Consider the following 23,318-nt stretch of genomic DNA (forward strand, 5'->3'; position numbering starts at 1 on the left):
GACTTAATTTTTCTTAGTGCTTACTTCTTCAAGGGTGGGCTGCTGTTCTTCTCTCATCATAGGCTGATTTGGGGGCAGTACAGCTTCTGTGGGGTTTTCTTCATTCAGAATTTGCTGGAAGTACTCCTATCTACCTTTGATGTCCTGTGGAGTGGTGAGAAGGTTACTGCTGGCATCCCTTATGAAGGCTGTCTTTATCTTTCTGTCTTTGCCTTGCAATCTGAAATACTTTCTTTGTGCCACCTACTGAGTCACTTTCCAGAAGCTGGTAGAGTGCCTCCGATGCCCTTTCCTTTGCTATTGCAACTCCTTATTAGCTTCTTTGTTAGCCAACCAGTATTGCTTCCTGGCCTGGTCAGTCTTTTCTATCTCCCACTTTTTCCTCCTTTCTTTTGATGACTTCCAGGACTTCTGCACTCCACCACCAGCTTTTCTTATGTACCTTATTTCCATACCTGGCTCGGCCACATATCAGTTCTGCAGTCCTCACACATGCTGCTCTGAGGCACTGCCATTCTTCTTCAGCTCCACCTATTTCCTCTTCTTGGGGTACTAGAGCCGTGAGTAATTCCTTGAACTGTTGTACTTCCTCTCCAGTCAACTTCCAGGTCTTTAGCCTGGTCTCTGTTGACCTTAGAGCCTTGTCTAACCACTGCATGTAGTTGATTGTGGCAACCAATGGTTTATGCTGTGGGTTGTCTGTTTCACTGGGGATGACTATGCAGTCATTAATTCTACCCCAGTGTCCTTTCCTTACTAGGAGGAAGTCTACCTGAGTTGCATGTTGGCCACTTTTGTATGTGATCTTTTGACTTTCTGTCTTTCTGAACTATGTGTTGGCTACTGACAAGCCATTTGCTAGACAGAAGTCTAGAATGGCCTCTCCTTTCTTTATTCCTATTGTCCCATCCATGTGGACCCAGGCAGTCCTCATATCCTGTTCTGTCTTTTCCACTATGACCATACAAGTCACCCATTATCAACACCAATTCATGTTGTTCTGCTGTATTTAGTAGGTCCTGCAACTGCTGCAAGAATGCACTCTTCCTCACTATCACAGCCCTGCTGTGGGGCATAAGCTGAGATTATGAATACTGCTCTATCACTACACTGGAGTCTAACTGCCATGAGTCTGTCACTAATTCTGATGATATCCCTCACTGCTTTCTGAAGCCTCTCTCTCACCACAATTCCCACAACATTTCTAGCCAGTCCTGCTCCCGAGTAGTAGAATTTGGATCCCAAGCTAAGTGTCTTTGCTGCACTACCCTTCCATCTTGTCTCTTGGATACATAGTACCATCATATCATCCACCTCCAAGCTGCATCTTGTTTGTGAACTTATATTGAGTGTAGCACTTCTTAGTTCATGTTTGGCAGGTTGATTGGTTTTATGTCCACCTTTCACTAAACAGAGCTATCCCAGGTAACCCAGGCTGGGCAACTAGACACTGGCCAGTCAGTAGTTTATTGACCTAGGACTGCTGGGCTTTATAGTGGACACACACTGGCCATAAGGGGCACATAGACCCCTCCTACTGTTAGCATGGGTCCCTGGTGTATTTCAGAGTAAGCCAGGTCTTATCACTAGTAAACACCCTTGCCCATTTTGTCAGCATTAGTAAACATGACCACATCACCTAGAGACATATTTTACACCATTGAGTGGCAACCTACCATAATGCACAGTCTGCCCCATGTAGGGCAACATGTAGAGTCTGTGCTGCTGCCCACAGTTCCATTCATTGGTGAGTTTAAGATGGAAACACTCAGGATGTTTTTGGAGGTGGGAAGAACCCCACAGAGACACAGGGAGAACATGCATGCTCTAACAGGCGTTGGCCAGAGGTCAGGACTGAACCTTGTACATTGTGCATGGAAAAAGGCCTTAACCATTATGCCAGTAGGTTTCTTTTTATCTGGCCTGTGCTGATATCTTTAGTTTATTCTTTGCACTAGTATATGATAGATCTTGGTCTGCTCTGATATTGCATGTTGCTTTTATCATTTTATCTTTCTGAGTATTTTTGTTGATCTGTTCCCTCCTCTGTACTCTTCTAACAGTGACACTTATTGTGTTAATTGCTTTATAGTTTTTTTGTATTCTGCATTTGATACTTCCATGACGGCATTTGATTTCTCCCCTTCCTTTCCCTTACTGCCCCATATTTTGTGGTAAGACTTTATCTGTTATTAATTTAGCTTCACAGTAATATATCCTGTTTACTTTTGTTATTAGGTTCATAGGTAGATACTAGGCTATCTGCCCTAGGGCATTTATAAGCCTAGCCAGAGTGTATTTGGCTTCCGCCTCCCTATTACATTAGCCTACTGTAGGTCACAGAAGGTACCCTTTTAAGATTAGTTTACTGTGCCTCTGTCTAGCAGGGACACAGAAGAGATCCCAGGGGTGAATTTGCGATCTCCCATCCACGCGTCCAGATTTCGCTTGAAGAGGGTCAGCCAAGGGGCTATGTCTAACATGAATTGGAATTCTATTCCAGAGTGAGGGGAGCCTCTGGGAAATGAATCTGTCCCTCCAGCATGTCCTATTTATTTTTGTGCTGAGGTTTAGGTCCCTGGAGCATGTAGCTCTAAGGGACTTGGATTTTTTGAGGTGGAGCATGTCCATTAATTCTGGGTTTGACATGGCTTTGTACGTCAGGCATAGATTGCCTCTGAGAAGGCGGTAAGCAACTGAGTAGAGCTGGAGTTTCTTTAGTCGAGCTGCATAGGACATCTGTTTGTAGCCCATGATCCTCTTGGTGAGGTACTTTTGGGGTCTCTCCAGTTGCTGCAGGTGTCGGGTCAGGTACATCCCAAAAGGGGCATTGTATTCAATTATGGGTCTGATGAGTGACGAGTAGAGGGGCACAATGACCTCTCTTGATGTAGATGCGAACCCTTTCGTGATAAGGTGGGCTATATAGAAGGTCTTTCTAACCACTTTGGCAACGTGATTACCAAAGGAGAGATTACTATCTACGTTGGTCCCCAAATCTCTAATTACTTCTTCCGTACTTAATGGATTACCACCTATGTGGTAATTTGTGGGCACCTTGTTTTTCCCAAAGGGGATGACTATGCACTTTTTAGCATTTAGCTTGAGGCTGTGGCTCTGGCACCAAGCATCCATCTCTGTGAGACCCTTTTGGAGGATGCTTGTGTCAGCTGGAGATTCGATTATGGCTCCCAGTTTGCAGTCATCTGCGAACTTTGTTAGCCATAATCCCCCCGTGTTAGCCTGAACCTCAGCGAAGTATATACCGAACAAGAGAGGTCCTTTGCATTTCTATGAACAGCCTTGATTACTGTGGTAATTTGTTTTATCAAACATCTTAACATTTTGGGTCTTATTGACTTTCTGTAGTCTGTTTCTTTCGTTGATCTTAGTATCTATCCATCTCTGCAAAATCAAGCAATTCTTCCTTTAGATCATTTTCTTCTAAACTATAGGCACATTCCTTGTTTTCCATTTCCTGCGTGCTTTCTATGGAAAGTTCCAGAAAATCTTCCTTTGCCATATTCTCTTCAGCTTCAGCCTGTATCATCTGTTGTTCTTCCATATGGGAACTCACTGGCCTAACCATCCACAACACTGACTGCATCAGAGTTGCCATAGTTTCCTGTTCCTTCCCTTGTTGTGCAACTCCAACTGAACGTTTGTACTGGTTTCCTACTGAAGGTTCTAAACTATCTTCATATGGCAATGGATCAGATGCTTTCTGCTATACTGGATTCACCTTAATTTGAGGATTCGTTATTCTGTCATGCTGTGATGTCAGAGTTAGATTTTCTACACTAAATCCTTCACTTTGCAGGTAATCCATAACTTTAGTTTCTATTTCTTCAATTTCTCCATTACTAATCCTCTTTTCTACTTCCCCCTTTGTTTTCTTATTTTTTTGTATTGTAAAATTTTCCGTATGTGCATGCCTTTGCCTATATATCTCTTCAAATATCTTTGGTATTGCTTTTTTGTATTGATTAGTTTTGCTTTCTCCTTTGCATAAATATTGCACCATATTAAAGCTCTTTTTCTTTCCCATGTCCTTATTTCTTCTTCAGATGTCTCCAACTCCTTTTTCTCCTTACTCAGCGGACTCATTGTTTCATCATGCTGTGTCGTAACCTGTGTTACACTTTCTTCACAAAGTCCTCCACTTGGAATGTATTCCATAACTTCAGCTTCTATTTTTCAACTTCTGCTTTACTAATCTTCTCTTCTGTGTTCTCCCCTTTTTGATATGTTTCTACTGTGAAATTTTCCATATCTGGGTGCCTTTGCCTGTATTTCTCTTCAAATATCTCTGGAGCTGCTTTTTTGCATTAATTTGGCTTTCTCCTTTACATAAATATTGCACCATATCAGATCTCGCTTTCTTTCCTATATCCATATTTCTTTTTTATACCTTTCAAAAAACTCTAGATTTTGTTCTTTATCTTTTCACACTTCCTCAGTCACTTCTTTTTCTAAATGGCCCAAGGTTCCTTGGTGTATATAATGTTTTTCATAAATCTGTTGTGTTATTGAACACAAATTTGGATTTTTGTGATACAATGTGAAAGCGCTCACAAATATATTTCTCGGTTTTATACAATAGCCTGGGCAAGTGTGCTGTCTTTTGATATTTTTTACTGTGATTCTTATTTTATTGTAGTGGCAGCTTTATCCTATGCAACATTGTTTTTACTGACAAATTTGCATTTGAAGGTTTTGACAGTTTTTCTTGTGCAAGTGTTTTTCTTTCCTCCAATTTCTCTCTTAATCTTTTTGTATATCTTCTGTCTAGAAATTCTGGTCTTCTTGCATATTGGTAACAATACATAATTCATTTTTATCCTCAGTAGTTTACTCTATCATTATTATGACTTTTTTTGGCCTGTCAGTTTTTGTGATTTTGTCAACTTCTACTTTTTTCTACAACAGGAGGGCCATCCTCCTCCCTGGTCTAATCCTTTTGTAGGAATGTTTGTGTGTGGAGGATTCTACACTGTCATTTTTTTCCAGTCCTGGTACCAGTGCACCTACCAGGATTGGGCACTATACACAGCTGTTTTTATTTTTTTTTGTACCTACTTCTGTACATGATATATGCTATAAAAATATAGTCTATATATCAGTATCATCTTGGAGAGAATTTGTAAAAACAGGGTCCACGTCATGGAGATGCTCACCAAGACTTGAGGATGAATTCAATTACAGCAATACTACTCTCCTTTGCTTGCTGATTTTATCACCTCTCCTTTCAGACCCTCTTGCTGTGAAGCTATTCTGATGGTGAACTACATTTAGGAAGTGTTGATAGTAAAAGGAAACTTTCTCTGGAGGAGGAATGTTATCATCTGGGAGATGTCTGAAAGGCATCCTAGAAAGACAAACATGCGAGAGAGGACCAGGGAAGACTTTTCCAAATGTACATCGAAACCTAAAATGTGGAATAGCTCCATGGATAACTGAGATGAATGCCAGAGTGTTTTGTGTGTAGGAGCCATAATGAGACATTTGTCCAGATAGGAATGGTTGTGAATTCCCTGAAGTCTGCAAAAGGTAATTACTGGAGCCAAACATTTAGTAAATACCATTGATGGGGTACATAGCCCAATGGGCAAAAAGGCAAATATGTAAATTGAAATGGTCTTTATTATTAGGAGTATGAAAATAAGCATCTTTGAAGTCTAGAGTGACTAACAAGGCATTGGGAGGAAGAACAGGAAAAAAGAGTCAGCATTTTGAGTTTGGAAGTAAGTGAAAGGAAATTCACACTGATAAATCTAAAATTGGTCTCCAGATGCTCTCCTTTTGGGGTACTAGAGAGAATTCTTGAATATAAGCCTTTATCCTATTGGGAAGGAGGAACAGGTTCTTTTACTCCTTGGGTCAACCAATCGAATAGGATTTTGGTAAACAAATGAGTTTATTTTTTTGGCAGCAGAAAAATTCCCAACTGAAGTGGAAGTGATGCCTACTGATGCTTGTAACCATATTGAATTATTTTCAGTGCCCAAGTATCTGATCTTATCTTTCTCCAGAGATATGAGCAGTGGGAAAGACTGCCTGGAAGGATGGACAGGATGAAGAGGAGAAAGGTGGAATACAGCTCAAAGATAGTCATGCATTTTTTCTTATGAAAGGAGGTTCCTTAGTATACATTCCTTTTCATTATTATTATTTTTACTTTTACATTATCTTTCTTTTTTTTTTTTTTGAGCATCCCTGCCATTTGTTTTATTGACTTACTGAATAGAGGATTTCTGTTAAGACTATTTAAAGAGTTTATAAAAGAAAGGCCCAGGGCTAGAAGGATAATTCTGGTGATATTTAGGAGTAGTGGATTAAATAAGTAATTTGACCCCCTTTCATCAAATTTCCTCTGTCCTCTAACTTTTAAAGTACCTCAGCTGAAGAATTTCCAAAAAGTAAGTTCTTCCCAAAAGGAGCATTTAAAATTTGTGCCTTTCTTTAGCTGAGGGAGGAGGTCCTTTGAAAGTCAGTCTGAAGCCATAGTCGAGCACTCCAAATCATTGAAGCAGCTGTTCTCTTGAAAAAGGTATCAGAGAATTCAGCCTATGTCTAACAGTTTTTATCCTACTGGTAAAAGATAAGCAAATTTCACAAGTGATAACTTTGTGATGTTCACCTAAACAGAAAATGCCTATAGGCATCCTTATAAGGTATTTGCCTACTGCATGCATGTTAGCTTTTCTAGATAGACATCCAAAAACAGAAATAACTTTTCTACAGAAAAAGTAAGGTTCCCAAATAGAGTACTTATCTGTCCCAAAACTGTAAAGGAAGCTAGCTGAAAATACTCAAGCTGATAGTTTAATGACATGTCTAAGCATAACAATGACAAGAAAGTTCTACATTTTGGCACACCCATACATCCCTCAAAAAGGCACATTCATGTGCTTAGAGTAGATGTATGGTTTGCAAGGAAGGCACCCAAAACTTTTGTAGGCTGGCCAGATCTCTTGACATTCTTGGCAAGCTACATTCCGTATAGCTAAAGGCTGCTGCAACAGTGATCTAATGATGACCATCTAAGATTACACTGTTACAAAACCTTTCAATAATGAAATGATATGCCAAGTAATAGGAATCAAACTAACTACATTAAGAAACAAAAAGCTGGATGAATGACATAATACTATGTTTTAGACTGGCTTACCGGCATTTCGTGTACAGTTGGTGCTCGACTTCCATATGTTTGGTTTGTTGTCCTGTACAGGGAATTGGAGCTCTTGGTGCTAAAAAGTTCATCACATAGTGACATTAGTAAAGGACAATTATGCCACTGTTCCAGTACAAGAACAAAAAAGTTCATCACATAGTCACATTAGTTAAGGACATTTATGTTACTATTCCAACACACACATACACACACATATATGAAAACAGGCATGATTAATAAAAAGTATAACAACATATGTATACATTTTTTTCCATTTTCATACAAGTGTTTTGTTTCACGGGAAGGGGCTTTTGTAAATAACTATGAAGCTTTCTGTAGGAATGGCCATGTAGTGTAGCCCACAAATTACATTCTATTTGCTGTATTAAATTAAATTTGAAAGTACATTTTTTTCTAATCAGACATGCTGATATGCATGAAGCATGCTGTTTTCACAATTTGTTTTAGGTTTCTGTAATATTAAAATAATTTAGAACAATTAAGAGAACCTCACTGAGTAAACTAATAATAATAATGATTGAGACAAATGTTCCTGTCTGAAGCAAGAGATAACATCCTTATGTCTTAATATTCTGAACTTTGATTTTTTAAAGAGAACGGGGGAGGGAATGGTAAAGAGAGAGAGAGAAAGAAGCTTGAGAGGTGAAAATCCATTTCCTGAAAAAGATAAACTGGAGTTGTGATCATAATGCTTTGTAGTATATGGAGCATGCTTTTGTTCTGAGGTTCCAGACAGCATATTTCTTATTCTATTTTCCTCTTAGAAGACAGTCATATGCAGCTATCTTTGATATCTGAAGAGGTCATCTCATGCTCTCTGCTAATCTTAGAAGACATGACAGTCCCATACATCTGTCTGTTTTGTCTCTTTTGGCCTATTCTTTTTCTTGTTATGCCCATTTACATACTGTGCAACTGACAGTTTTATTTGACTGGGCCAGTTCATATTGAAAAACAGGTAGTATCACTCTGCATGTTTTATTAAATAAGTAAATAATTAAAACATCTGTTTAGCCTTTTTACAGTAAACCAGTTTGTCATTTCAATGTCACACAAGATATTTTTCTTTGTTTGGTTGCATGTCTTCCAGTACTATGCACAGGCACAGTTTCAGTTTTCTAACTGACATTTAGTCAGCACAGGATGGGGGGGGGTCACAAATTATCAGTCATAACCTCAACATTTATCAATTACATTAATAATTGTAATATTTAATGATTCCATGGCACTTTAATAATCAGTATCACAAAAAAATTATATATACAAACCAACAGTAATTACACAAAAATTATTAGGAACATGTCGACTAAATAAGCGCAATCAAAACACACAAAAATAATAGTTACCTCAACATGCAAATTTTATTTTCCCACTTTTTATTTTTGCCATAACCAGCATTTCAGTTTTCCCAAAATTAAATAATAGTTCTGTAAGTAGTTATAAAGAAGTCAATGAAAACAGGATACAGCTATCCGGTGGAGATTACTTACATCTAATCTCAGCTAAATAACAAACCGAACAAAAAAATCAGGATGCAGAGCAAAGCTGAAACATCAGGAACTTTAATATAAAACATATGTACAAATGGACAAGCGCTTTCACACCTTACATGGTGCTTCTTCAGATCCTTGAAAACACTACAAATTCCATTTATATAAAACACTAGGCAGCCAATAAAAGCTCATAATAAATCTTCACTTGACAAATGGCACATCATGAAAATGAATACAAAGTAACAGCCTGTCTAGCTCAGAGAAGGCATCACTCTAGATGAATACATACATGTAAACCAATGGTAATGAAATAAACACAAGGAAGCTCAACTACCTGTCCAAAAAGAGAGAGAAGGTATGACTGAATATATTCATATAAGACTAAATAGCCAATAGATCAGCCCATGAAAAGTCATATGTCAAGAGAGTGAATGCAACATAACAACCTATCACTCTCAACAAAGGCTTTACTGTAAATGAATATGTTGAAATAAATGGCAATAAGAATGAAGAAATAGAAAACATAGAAGCTCAACTACCTATCGGAAAAAGGGGGTGTGATTTGAGGTATGGTTTCAAAGGTACTGTTTCATTTAAACTGTAATTTTTGTCAGCTTGTAATAAAATAATCCACCTGGGTTCATTCTGTTCTGTCTTATTCACTGTGTCACCCACCCTTAAATCATTGCAAGAAATGTCCAAAACTAAAAAGACAAAGGAATGAGAAGACCCATAGTTTATGACATGTTTCTCTAAAGCATTTCTATCATTAAACATTCCAATTTCATAAATATGTTCATGAACTAGCTCTTTCAATGAACAGATCGTCTTCCCCATATAGAAACAAGGGCAAGATGTACATCTTGTTAAATAAACTATATCAATAATGGAACAATCGGCATAAAAAGAAAATTTATACACTCTCCCTGCAGAGGGATGCCTAAAAAGTTTGCAGTAGCGTCAATATACTTGCAGTAATTACATGCCCTGCAACAAAAAAGTACCCTGGCAATCAGAGTGTGGCATATCACTGTGACCATAACCCTTATAGCATAGTAGATGTTTCAAGGATTTTCTGTTCTTGAAAGAAAACTTCAGCTCCACCCCAACAATTTTCTTTAGACTCTCATCTGCCATCCGTATATTGCAATTATTTTTTAAAACATCACAAATGGCTTTGATGTCAGAAGAATAGAATAAGGAAATGCCAACCCTAGAGCAATCAATAGAGACTGCAGTATTCTCTAAAGGGGGGTGCACAGTAGAGAAATAAGGTTTTACTTGACCTCTTTTATCTATACTCTTAGGTGCTAGAGACTGATGAACCTCAGTCTGTGTGTAACCTCTAGATCTAACATCAGCTTTAAATATAGATGACTGTTGGGCAAACTCTCCCTCTTCACAAACAAGTCTGGAAATCCTCATCCCTTGGCCCTTCATTATATTCTTATAGATGTATCTGGGATGCATATTATCCCTATGTAAGATATGATTCTTTCTACAAGGTTTCCTATGTAAATTAGAAGCAAATCAGCCATCAAAGGTTCTATAAACTCGAACATCAAGAAAATCAATTTCACCGTCTGAATAATTCATAGTAAAAAACAGAAACAAGGTAGAAAAAAATTAAGAAATTCCTCAAATTTCAAAAGGTCAGAGTTAGACTCAGTCCATAATAAAAATACATCATCCACAAAACATCTATAATATATAGTATACTGAGATAACTCATTCCCTACAAATACTTAGGTATTCTTCCAATGCTCCAAAACAGCATTTGCATAGCTGTTGGTGCAGAAGGTACCTATTGCAATGCACAATTTCTCTAGGTAATACTTCTCAAAGAGGAACACATTATTGTTCAAGACTAACTCAATAAATAAACACATAAGGTTGATCTTTAGCTGTTGGTGCAGAAGGTACCCATTGCAATGCACAATTTCTCTAGGTAATACTTCTCAAAGAGGAACACATTATTGTTCAAGACTAACTCAATAAATAAACACATAAGGTTGATCTTTCCTATATCATTATCTGTATTGTTCATGAGAAATTCTCTGGTGAATTCTATACCTATGTTATTGGAGATGACTGCGAACAAAGATCTAACATTCAGTTTTACCAAAAGAACATCGTTGTCTAGAGAAAGTTCACTAGAATGCTCATATAAAGATAACAAAAACTGTTTAGTATCCTTCAAAACTGTTGGAGTATTATCCAAGGCTGCTCTAACCATTTTTTAACATATATTAACAGTGTTTCTGTTAACCAACCTCTCCCTGACACTTGGTCTCATTGGCAGATGTGTGGGATGTTTATGGATCTTACAGAGACCATGTAATGTCGGAATTACAAGTCAGTCCACCTTTAAATAATCATAGATCTCTCTGGTGATACATCGGCTCATAATACAATCGTTCAACTCATTATGTAACCTTGAAATACACACAAAACAAAATGCTCAAAAAACTAAGGTGGAAGGAGAGAAGAAGTGGCTACCACAGCAGTGATCATTCAGGCATATACTGTTATGGTAAGTCTTATACAGTTGAACTGTGTTCATCGTATTAATTACTGCTGCAGTAGCTGTAGCTGTATGAATAGATCCATCATAGCTAAAAACTGCTGGGAGGTGGAATGAAAAGGGTCCAGAAGCCCCAGGAGAATGGCCATAGTAAAGCCTAACTTACAACTGCAGAAGGAATCAAGCTTGTACTATTTTGTAAAAGTATGTACTAAAGACAAGTTTCTGCTTCTACACTACTTCTAGAGTCCGAAACCTTTCCAGAAAACATAGATGAAGCCAAGGCCCTAGTAGAATGTGCCTTGACTCTGCCTGGAATAGCTTTATCATGGTGAGAATAACAAACGGTAATAGTTTGCTTTGATACAGGCATTCCCTTCTTTTTACTTTCACAAGAAATGAACAACTGAGTGGAAGATCTCAAGGATTTAGTTCTGTAAAGATAGTACACGAGTTCCCTGTGAACATCCAAGGTATGAAGTATACTTTCTTCTTAATTTCAGGGTTCAGGGAAGAATACAAAAAGAAGAATAGTTTGGCTTAAAGTAAAATCAGATACCACTTTAGACATAAAAAAATATTAGTTCTGAAACCCTATCTCTGTGGAAAGTAAGATAAGGCTGACCCACAATAAGAACTTGCAACTCAGATACTCTTCTTGCAAAGGTCAAAGCAGCCAGTAAAACTGATAAGCTGGTTCAAATGGAGCAAGAGTTAGCTTTTCTAACACAAAATTAAACAAATTAAGATCCCAATGAGGAGTCACTGGTTTTCTTGGAGGTCTCTTATGCAAAACCCTTCCAAACAATTTCCACATGAGAATGCAGACTCCCTTTTGAAATGTCAGCACTGGAAATAAATGCCAAGTGCCAGCAAGTCAAAAAAAGACCACAAACAGATTGAATCTCAAAGATAGCTCTTCTCCTTTAAACTTCTTTTTGTTGAGGGCAAGAACCCTGCCCCCCCCATACCTCCAAACTTATATATACCAACTCCAAGATCACCATACCCTGGAGAAAAGGGAATATTCTGAGAAATGGCCATTTCTGACTTTGCATATGTAAGTCTGTTTTTTTGGTCAGTCCATCTCCATCTTTCACGACTCACTCTAGCACATCCTGATGTTTCAAATGCTTACCAAGAATGCATTGAAAGAAGAGGATCTGTGGATAGACAATTTGAAATGGATGACAAATGAATCTTGATGGAGAAGTAAGAAACGCCATAGGGTAGTAACTCACAGAAATATTATAAAAATCAGAGAAACACTAGCCTTGAATGCATGCTAGTTATGTTGCTGGCACCAACTATAAAACCTTTTCCATTTGCTAATATATGATTTTCTAGTAGCAAGCTCTCTTGCTTCCATCAGTATCTGCTGCATATCCTCAGTAAACAGGTACCTAAAAGGAATTAAGACCCTATCATCCAAGCATTCAGTTGAAGTTGTTTGGGATTGGAGTGTATCAGACACCCTGTTCCTCTATGAATAAACCTGTGGCAACTGCCCATGACCAGTTCCAAAAGAAGGAGAAAGTACAGTTGTGTAAGGTGAAGTTACCGCAACAGTAGATGTTCATCACTGCTGCCGTAGTCTTCGCTATATGGGTTACATCCTGCCAAGGATATAATAGTTGTCTAGCTTCCAAAGCTTCAGGGCACCTTCAATGCACTCAAACTGTCAGTCAGCTTGAGCTGAGCTGACTAAAAGATATGTTTGGGCTCCAAAGCCTTTAAAACAGAGTGAGGCTGAGCCCTGAAAGGACAATCCTAGGGACAACCAAAAATAAATGTCCAAATCCTGGCATAAAATGATCACAAAAAACTTGGGGGATGGAGTAAGGGAGCAGCCAACAGAAAGATGCTGAGCCCTGAAAGGACAATCCTAGGGACAACAAAAAATAAATAAATAAATGTCCACACCCTGGCATAAAAGGCTCATAAAAAACATGGAAAATGGAGGGAGGGAGCAGCTACTGCAGCAGTGATCATTCAAACATCTGCTGTTATGGTAAGGTTACGTACATATCTGTACTATGTTCATCATATTAATCACTGCTACAATAGCTTTAGATATATGGGTAGATTACCCTAGCTTACTACATTTGGAAGTTGGAAGGAGGAGCCCCTAGAGAATGGTCCGAGCAAAGCCTGACCTGGACCTAGAGAAGGAATCAAGCTTATAGTGTTTCCCAAAATTATGTACAGAGGACCAAGTATCTTCTAGAATATTTTTAGAATCCAACCCCTTCCAAAAAGCCATAGAAGAAGCCAAGGCCCTGGTAGAGTCAGCCTTTACCCTGCCTGTAATAGTTTTGTAATGAGTATAACAAAAGGTAATAGGCTTAGGCAACCATTTGGAAATAATCTGTTTTGACACAGGTTGTCCCTTCTTACCTTCACCAAAAATGAACAATTGATACAAAGATCTGAATAATTTAGTTCTGTCAAAATGTATCTGAGTTGTCTGTGGACATCCAAGGTTTGTTGTATCCTTTCTTCCTCAGTTTGAGGTTCAGGAAAGAAATTGGTGAGATAGATAGTTTGATTTTAAAGTAAATTGGATACCACATTAGGCCTAAAAGAAAGATTCTTTCTCAAATAAGTCCTGTCAATGTGGAAATGAGATAGGGTTGACAAACCATAGGAGCTTTCAACTCAGATAACTTTGTTCAGAGGTTAAAGCAGTCAGTAAAATTGTGTTTTTTTATGTTAAGAACCTCAAATTAGCCAAGTTAGCTGTTTCAAATAGAGCAAGCATTAGTTTCTCTAACTTAAAATTAAAATCCCAAGGACGGGCCATGGGTTTAGTTGGAGGCCTCTTGTGCAAAACTCCTTTCAAAAATCATGAGACTGCATTGAAAGAGGAGGACCCATGGGCAGGCATGCTGAAATGGATGATAAATTAATTTTGGCAGTGGAATAAGAAAGGCCATAGGATGATAACTCACACAAATACTGCAAAAAATAGAGAACAACTAGCCCTGAATGGGTACTGGTTATGATGGCATCAAATATAAAATATATTCCATTTGCTAATATATGATTTTTGAGTAGCAGGCTTTCTTGTATCATTAATAACAACTGTACGTCCTCAATAAACAAGTGCCTAAAACAAATTAAGATCTTATCATCCAGGCAGTCATATTAAATTGATTGGTGTGGCAGTCATATTAAATTGATTGGTGTTGGGGAGTATCAAACACCCCTATTATTGTGAGTACATCCAGTTTGTGAGGAAGCTTGCGGTAATTGCCTCTGGCTATTTCCAAATGAAGAGAGAACCATGGTTGCCTGAGCCAGGAGGGAATCACTACAATCATCTTGATGGATTCCATATGAATCTTCAGAAGTACCATGGATATTAGTGGAAGGATGGAAAATCATATAGGAATATTCCTGTCCAAGGAAAATGCATCTGTCTTCCAGGCTTTCTTAAATGGAGTCCTAGAACAGAATCTTGCCATTTGATTGTTCAAAGAGGTCTCCTTGAAGAACTCAACACATGGATCAATCTTGGAAGACCCCCCCCCCCATCTAGTTTCCATTTGTGAGGGCCTGCTGTGGTCCTGCTCAGTTTGCCTGCTACACAGTTTTGCTCTAATTGAATGTAGGGTGCATGTAGAGTGAGATTGTGCTGTGAAGCTATATTCCAATCTAATAAGAGTAGTCTGCAAAAGGGGTATAAACTGGTTTCCCCCCTGCTTGTTGATGTACTAAATGACTGTGATAATCTGTAATAACTTGAAGAGGTCCCAAGGATCAAAAAAGATTCAGAGAGATGAGTGCCTTGATCAGGGCAAGCATCTTTTTGATATGTCTGTGCTTGCATCTGTCACTGGTGTCCCACACACCTTACACTCTTATCCCTCCTGAAACTGCTCCCTGAGCTAAGTCCAGTGCTTCTGTTTTGACTGCTTGCATTGGAACAGGGAGGAAGAAGGAGATACCTAGATTTAAGGATATCTATTGTCATCACCAAATGATTTCTGTTCTGACAAACTCCATCACTGGAATTTGAAAAGACAAAGATTGTTGGTGCCTGGACCAGAGAGACTTTAGATACCACTGTATTTTTATCATCATGAGAATCATATAAGCCATGAGACCCAAAATCCTGAGGGATTCCCTTGCATTACTGAAATTTGAGTGGAAAATCTTATAAATAGATATGGATATAGATCTGTTTTTTTTCCCTGTGAAAGAAAAGCTTTTTGAACTGAGGTGTTTAGTTGATACCCTGGAACACAAGTCTCTGTGAAGGAGTCAAGAAAGACTTTTGAATGTTCTCTTGTTATCCCAGCTTGTGTAAGAGTTCTTTCACCCAAGAGAGAGTTTCCTGACACCGGAAAAGACTCTGCAAAGAAAAGTAAGTTGTCTAGATATGGAAAATGTGGATACACTGTAGCCTGCAGTAAGCTATAATTTGAGCTAGACACTTAGTGAGCACTCTTGGTGCATTGGAAAGTCCAAAGGGAAAGGCAGAGAACTAATAATGTGATCCAGACTCAGAAAACCTTAACAAATGCCTGAAATCTGAATGAATAGGGATAAGATGATAAGCATCTTTTGCATGTAGGTTTACTAGGAAACTTGAATGAGGAAAAAGTAGTAGCAGGTTGTGAAGTGGCAGCATTTTGAACATTGGCATGATCATAAACAGGTTTAGGAAAGAAAGAACCAGAACTGGTCTCCAACCATTTTCTTTCTTTGGCACTAAAAATGTCCTTAAAAAAAAAACTTTTTCCACCTGAGAAGGAGGAGCTTGTTCTCCATTCCCTGGGACAGCATGTGAAGGAGAACAGGTGGAAATAAAAAAGTCTGGTCCAATGGATGAGGATTACCTCCCCTAAAGGAAGAAATGTGAAGTTGTTCAATCTCGCCACTCATTCTTCACTGATGGGTTTGGAGCCGATCCTCGGCTCTGACAAGGCCGACTAGCAAGCTCAAAGTTCTCCAGTAGCTTGAGAACCAATCCTTTATCCCACAATGCACTGCTGGAATTACCTCAGATCTAGTTTGCCGCGTCACGGATCTCTTGGTTTCCAGCGTTGCTCGAGACTATTATTGGGAGTTTTCAACTTTCAGCAAGTTTTCTATTTCAGTTTTATATCTTTTACTACTATAACTATATAATATTATCTAGTTAGCAGTTGTTTTCTGTTTTTCTCCCCTTTCCCAGTAAAATCTTTTGATTGCCTTCGGCCATTTGGCCTTAGGCCCTTTCTTACAGTTGTTAGATAGAGTTAACCTTTTGGGTTTTTTGATATTGGATTGCTTTAATCCTATTTAACATTATATAGCTAAATAGTTTTGTTACTAGTTGCCTTTTTGGTCTGTGTGTACTTAGTTAGATTTCCTCTCTAACTTTAACTATCTTATATTTAAATAGTGTGTTTCTTTTTAGGATTTTGTGAATAGTAGTTAGTACTATGTCTGAAGAGAAGGAAAAACATCCAAAGTCTAGGTTTAAAAAATGCCCAGACTGCAGACAGAAGATGTCCGTTACGGATGCCCATGTGCAATGTGTTTACTGTTTGGGTGAGGTGCACCTCAAGGAGTCATGCAGTATCTGCCACTCCTTTTCTACTAGAATGCTTGCAGAAAGGAAGAGGAAGTTAATTGATAGGAGTATTATCAAACACTCTTTCTCAGAGGCATTGTCTGACCAGGATGGGGCCAGCAAATCTTCTTCAGAATACAGGACAAAGAAAGGAAAAAAGTCAGAATGTGTTGTGACTTCGGCTCCACTGACTTCGGAGCTGACAGTCTGTTCTTTTCAGAACCGGGACAATGCTCTGGAACCGGTTGCCGAAAAACCTCTCTCTACTGCTCCATTTAGCTCCATCTGTTCACTCATCCAGGTCTTCTGTCAGCCTGTCCGATCTGGATATGGACCGGCTGGTTCAGAGACTCTTAAAAGCACCAGGCCTAGCTAAATTGCTGTTGGCTCAGACCCAACCATCGGAGCTGAAGACCATTACTCCTGAATTGTCTGTTCCTCCTCTGAGCCATACCGGACCTTCGGAGCTGGAGGAGGCTGACCTGATGATTGTGGATCCCTTGGAGCCGACACCTGCTCCATTGTCATTGGCTGCATCTGCTCGAAAGTTCTTGGCGCCGACCGGAGACTCTAGGAGCCGACACTCTCCGGTCGGGTCCGGAGAGGATAGTCACACTGACTTGTCAGTGCCGACTCTTCCTCTCGGGGCTTCGGCTTGGGTGAGCTCTGCTCCTACCTCAGGCTCAGAGCCCACGGCTTTAGTGCGGGAGGGGATCACGGCTTCTTCTGATCCGTTGACTCCTTTACATCGGAGTCGTGGTGCATTCGAAGCCATGAGGCGAGTGTTGCCTCCTAAGACTTCTTCATCTCAAGGTCTGGCCTCTTCCTCCCCTAAGGTGTTTCCTCCAGTCATCCCTAGCATAGAGACCCAGAGCCTCAGGTAGTCCCACAGGGTGCTCCCTGCTCTTCTGAGACCTCTCCAGAAGTTCCCCCTGAAGAAGTCCCCAGGAAGCGATTATGCAAGAGGAGGCCAGGAGACTCTCATATCAGACACCGACTTGGATGAATCAGAAGGGTCCCCTAGATCCCCCTCTGAGGACATCTCCTTTGCCGAGATTCTTGAAATTCTTAGACAGAGGGGTGATTGGCAGTCCAAGAGCCCTACTGCGGATGAGTCGGTTCTCCTTAAGGCGTTCGGGTTTCAACCTTCCACCTCTTGGGTGTCTCCACCCTATGATGAGCTTATGGATCTGGTCTCTTGTAGGGCATGGGTGTCACCAGAATCTATGGAACCTGTTCCTAGGAGGCCTAATAATTTATTTCTGCCCCTGTAGAGAAGTCCTTTTTGACAGGGAGTCCCTGTTGATGCCATGGTGGTGGCGGCAGCAGCCACCAAAAAGGAAATGTCTGAGACTTCCTCATCTATCCATCCTCCTAACAGAGAATCTAGGATCATGGATAGATATGGGAAATGCATGTTTAATTCAGCGACTTTCTCACTCAGATCACTGAACTACTTGACCCATTTTACCAGACTGCAGAGAGATCTCCTTAAGGAGTTGGGAGATACTGTTCAGGGTGCTGTAGCTACGAGTGTATCTGACAAAGTTGCCACCCAGCTCGCTACCCTTAATTCGATAGTCAACTCATCCATGCGTCTCGTATCTTACGCAGCTGATGGTTCGAGTAGAGCTGCACGTACAGGAATTGCTCTTCGTAGGCATGCCTGGATGCGACTCTGTTCCTTTGCGGAACCCTTCAAGTCTTCCTTTATAAATACCCCGTTTGACGGCTCATCCTTGTTTGGGCCAAAGGTGCAGGAGAATTTGACCAGGTGTGAACAAGAGGGAAAGACTCTGTCTGCCGTCGGAGTCTGTTTTTCCACCTCCACTCGACCCTTTCCTAAAGGTCAGAGGGAAGGAAAGATGTGGTTCCGGAAGCCCAAGGAGCCTTTCAAGACACACATGGAGAGCTCCCTCCAAAGGCAGAGGAGGGAGTTACAATGGAAGATGCTGCCCTCGCAGCAGAGGGGGTCCGCAACACCAGGGTGACAGAGATCACTTCTCTGGTCAGTCATACCAGTGCTCCTGAAGGGAGGCCCGACTCTCCTACTCTGGAGGCAGTCGGGGGTCGCTTGTCATTGTACCCAGAAGCCTGGCTAGATATAGCAAATGACATTTGGGTACAAAGTATCATTTCCAGAGGGTATTTCATACTGTTCTCCACCCAGCCCCTTCCCGTCAAAAAAATCCTGAACGTTCCACCCAGTCACAGGGGACAAGCAACAATAGAGGTACGCCGATTGCTAGAAAAAAAGAGTCATCCAGCCAGTGCCGGCAGACCAAATAGGATTTAGAACTTACTCAAGATTCTTTTTGGTTCCAAAGAAAACAGGGGACTGGAGACCCATTTTGGATCTCAGCAGACTCAACCAATTTGTGAGGAAAGAGAAGTTCTGAAAGGTCACGCTACAGTCCATACTTCCCTTTTTAGGAAAGGACAATTGGATGTGCTCGATCGATCTCAAGGATGCGCACTACCACATAAAGATGGCCAGATCATCCAGGGATCACCTGCGTTTCTGGCTGGGAGCCAATCATTATCAATTCTGAGCTCTGCCCTTTGGTCTCACTACAGCCCCCAGAGTGTTCAAGTGCATGGCAGTAGTCACAGCTCACCTGAGGCATCTAGGATTCCAGGTGTTTCTGTATTTGGACAATTGGCTCCTTACCTCCACCACCAGGCATCAACTTCTTCAAGCGAGAGAGGCTACTCTGACACTCTGCGATCGGCTAGGCATTACAGTCAACTTTGAAAAGTCTGCCTTGTTGCCATCGCAGCATATCATTTTTATAGGGACAGAATTAGATACATCAACCACCACTCTTCGTCTTCCACCAGAAAGGATTTGTATTATTCGCCAACACATCATGTCCTTGGTATCAAAGAACAGAGCACCAGCTGCAGAGGTATTGAAAGTACTAGGATTGATGGCAGCAGCAATCTTAGAATCCCATTAGCAAGGATGCATATGAGAATCCTTCAATGGCTTCTATTCACGCAATGGTCTTACCAAGAACTTCCAATGAATCACACGATCCTGGTAATGAATTCCTGCAAGAAGGATCTTCCTGCCATTGTCATCTGTAATCTTGATGAATGATCTTCAGAACCCATTTATCTGAAAGTTTCTGTTGCCAAAGAGAAAAGAAAAATTCAGACTTTCTGGAAGGGAAAAGGGTCTGCTATGGTGGATGGGGGAACAAGATCTCTCAAATAGGCATTCTGACTTGGACTGTCCTTGGTTTGGGGAACGTCCTAAATTCTTTTTGGAATCTCTTTGTCATTTTGTCTTAAACATCTGTTTACCTGCTTTTCGCCAAAATTGGATGAGGGGTTACAGAATCCCTTAGAAATTTAGAAAAGAAGGCATGTAAAATCTAAAAGATTCCCTGTATGAACATACCCCTTTCATCTCACTTTTTTTATTACCTCTGCTGCAGAGGGGCCAAAAACTAAATATCTATGCAAAGGAGAATTTAAAATCTCATTTTCAAGATAATCTGTGAGGTTCTGAGAATGGAGCCAGTGGCTAAAGTCCTTGAATAAGTATCTACTGAATCATGCACACATTGTAAAGAATGAGTAGAGACTTGTACATTAGAAGAAACAAAATTATTTAGAGCAGATTTTTCTTAACAAGAAAGAACTGCAGACAAAATATTCCTCATACTTTCACAGTTAGTCAGAACATACCTTAACATATGAGCCTAGTAATTCACAATTCTGAAAATCAAAGTTTCAGATGTGTACCCTTTTTACCATACTTATCAATAACTTTCCCATCCTTATTAGAAAGAGTAGTATTAAAATTAACTAACAGTTTAGCAACAATAGGATTAACTAAGCTATAGCTACCGGGTCAAATTTGGTAAGAGTGTAGAAAAACTTAAAAATTGAGCTTTATACATCCTATATGCCTTTTTAGGGGCAGCTGACTATCAGGAAAATTGCAAGCAGTAACACACATATCCTCCAAAGTTGACAGAACTAGAGGAACAGGTGAACATTCTGGAAATTCCTTCAGTAACAACTCATAGTATTTTCTGAGGGGCTGAGAAACATCAGTGTTCTCCCACTGAAAACACTGGGACATTCCGGAAATATTCTCGGAGAAAGATAACCCCCCACAGGGAGAATCAGAAACTGAGCTCTCCTCTTGAGTCTGAATCAGAAATCTGAGGAGAAAGCCCTGTATCTGTCCCTTCATCTTCCTGTCCAGATTCAGAACCTTGAATCTCTTCAGCAAAAGAGGTATCCCTCTTTATATTACCAGAAACTATTTTATAAGAAGGATCAATAGCCTGAATTAAACCCTGAGCCAGACCCAGAAAATTACTCCTGTTCAAGGAAATTTGAGAAAGAATAGACACGTTTAGGTTTCTGTTTCTTTTTGACAGGAAAAATTGAGCCAGCAGTGTTCAATGGCAGCAGCAGTTAAATTCCCCAAGAATGGGCACAATGTTCTGAAAAAACAAAGGAATCCGTCCCTCTTCCAGGATGACAAGAGAAGACCCCCAACAGCCAAAAAGGACATGGATAATCCCTGGTCCAAAGGGGCTGTTAGGTGATACACCAGTGGAATTCAGGGTAAAAGATGAGAGATCTAAGGTAAAACTAATGACCACAGTAGAGTTGCCCTCATGACCAAACTACACCAACCAAGGGTAAATCCAGCGTTACCCACATCCAGCCATGGGTTATTGCTATAACAAACAATGACAGTAATTATAATTATAAACTCCATATACTTCAGAAAACTTATGTCACATTGCCTTAGGGAATAAAGTAATCCAATAGCACTACATAGGAACTGAACTGTCATCTGTGTCAAAATGGAAAAGACTAGTACTCTGTGTGGGCAGCTTGAAGTACAAACAGGTCAACAACATTAACAAAAGTAAAAGTGTTGTAACAATAATTAGATATATAAAGTAGTACAAGTAGCATAGAGCAATAAAGCTTTGGCAAAATGGGCAACCTAGGTTCAATTAGAATTTCAGTTGCTTGATGGCATTGCAAGAGAGAATGAGCATGCCCACCCAGGAGGATGAGGAATCTTAGCTGCTGCTTCCAGACATAATCCCTGCTGGATGTCAGGGAGAAAGTCATACAACTGGGGCATAGATGATTTGGGCATTGGAGGACTTGATGGCTGTGAGCATGGTGCAAGCATGATGCAAATGGATGGAGGGGCATACGTGGTGTCTATGTCACCACACAAAGGGAGGGGTTAGGGCCATTCCTACAAAATGCTCTCATGGCAGGGTTGCCAGAGAAAGCATCAAACTTCCCAAAGTTTTCCTGGATGATGGCCCCTGCAGATGTTTCTCACCCTAGTTCATCTGAGAAAAAATCCTGACTCCTGAATGTGCATAGTCTTATGATAGGAGACTCAATGGCTGTCAGAAAGGGAGGAATATGTAAAAAATAGTTATGGAATACAGAAAAAACCCATCAAGTTCCTTTTAGTGAAGTCACAGACTTAAAGGTACAAATTGAAAGCCATACTAGAAGAATCAAACAAAGCTGCCTACAGCTTCCAACCACTCCAATTTGCAGGGTACCACAGCTGTCATAAGGAACCTGGTCCAAATAAAGAAAGCAGCAAGAATCTGGTAATGCTAGAAACCAAACTGGGAAAAATGCAGATGGCTCCGAGTGCTGTGAATGTAATATCACAATAAAGCAATAAAGAATAATGCATGTAGGATAAATCAATCATAATATTAGTAACACCAGCAGAAAAATCTGAAGAAACTATTCAGCTAGGTTACATAGAACTCTGTCCACTTCTTAAAGCCCCTGCTAGCTTCTGGCTCTAGACTTTAAAAGCAAAGTAAGTTACCTGTGTTCAGGTTCAAAAGCAGACTCCAAAGTGTTTAATAAAGTCATGGGAGTGATTGGATAATAAGTTCTTTTTCAGCCTGCACATTAGGCAACATTACTACACAGCCATATATGTGATAAGTGCACATTAAAAACAGGCAAACAGCAAATGGCAAGAATAGTCTGATGTACACCACAGAAATACACACAATAGGCCAATCAAAAGTAACAGAGCAGAACGGAAGTAAATACAGACTATCCAAAATGGGGAATGATAAATCAAATCACAAGCCTTTAAAAACCAAAAATATCATTAAAATGGCATTAAAACATAAAAGTAAATGGTCACTCTCAAAACTATGCATGTGACTATCACCACCTTCTTTATGTATTTCAGTTGGGAATCTTAAAGGAGTATTCAGTGGCCTAAGGAGTGTTCTTCAGTAAATTTGGTTAGACTGGACCTTGTGCAAGTTTCATAATGCTGATTAGTTTGAGGTCATGAGTTTTATCTAAGGTATTAGCTCCTCTGCTTCTGGACTGGAACTTGGTACAACCAGACATTAAGTCCAACCTGGACATCCTCACCCCAGTAATTTTTCAGATTATGATGTTCTCATTAAGGACTGGAGTGTGTGGAATGTTTTCATTGCTTTTCTAATATGATTTGATTACCCACCTACTTAGGAAACCATGTCTGCATCTGCTGTGTCT

General features: G+C 39.9%; 1 protein-coding gene across 1 annotated transcript in view; it reads right to left on the reverse strand.

Moving 5' to 3' along the window:
* The window catches only part of CCHR16.PART0H9orf116 (chromosome chr16.part0 C9orf116 homolog), a 156,421-nt gene that overhangs the window by 64,651 nt on the left and 68,452 nt on the right, over positions 1 to 23,318 (reverse strand). Inside the window, exon 2 of the mRNA XM_044058599.1 lies at positions 7,172 to 7,250. Coding sequence (XP_043914534.1) covers positions 7,172 to 7,250 — 79 coding nt within the window. The remainder of the gene's footprint in view (positions 1 to 7,171; positions 7,251 to 23,318) is intronic.

The sequence above is a fragment of the Protopterus annectens genome, chromosome 16.part0, assembly GCF_019279795.1.
Source record: "Protopterus annectens isolate FY-2018-M chromosome 16.part0, PAN1.0, whole genome shotgun sequence".
Taxonomy (NCBI): domain Eukaryota; kingdom Metazoa; phylum Chordata; order Ceratodontiformes; family Protopteridae; genus Protopterus; species Protopterus annectens.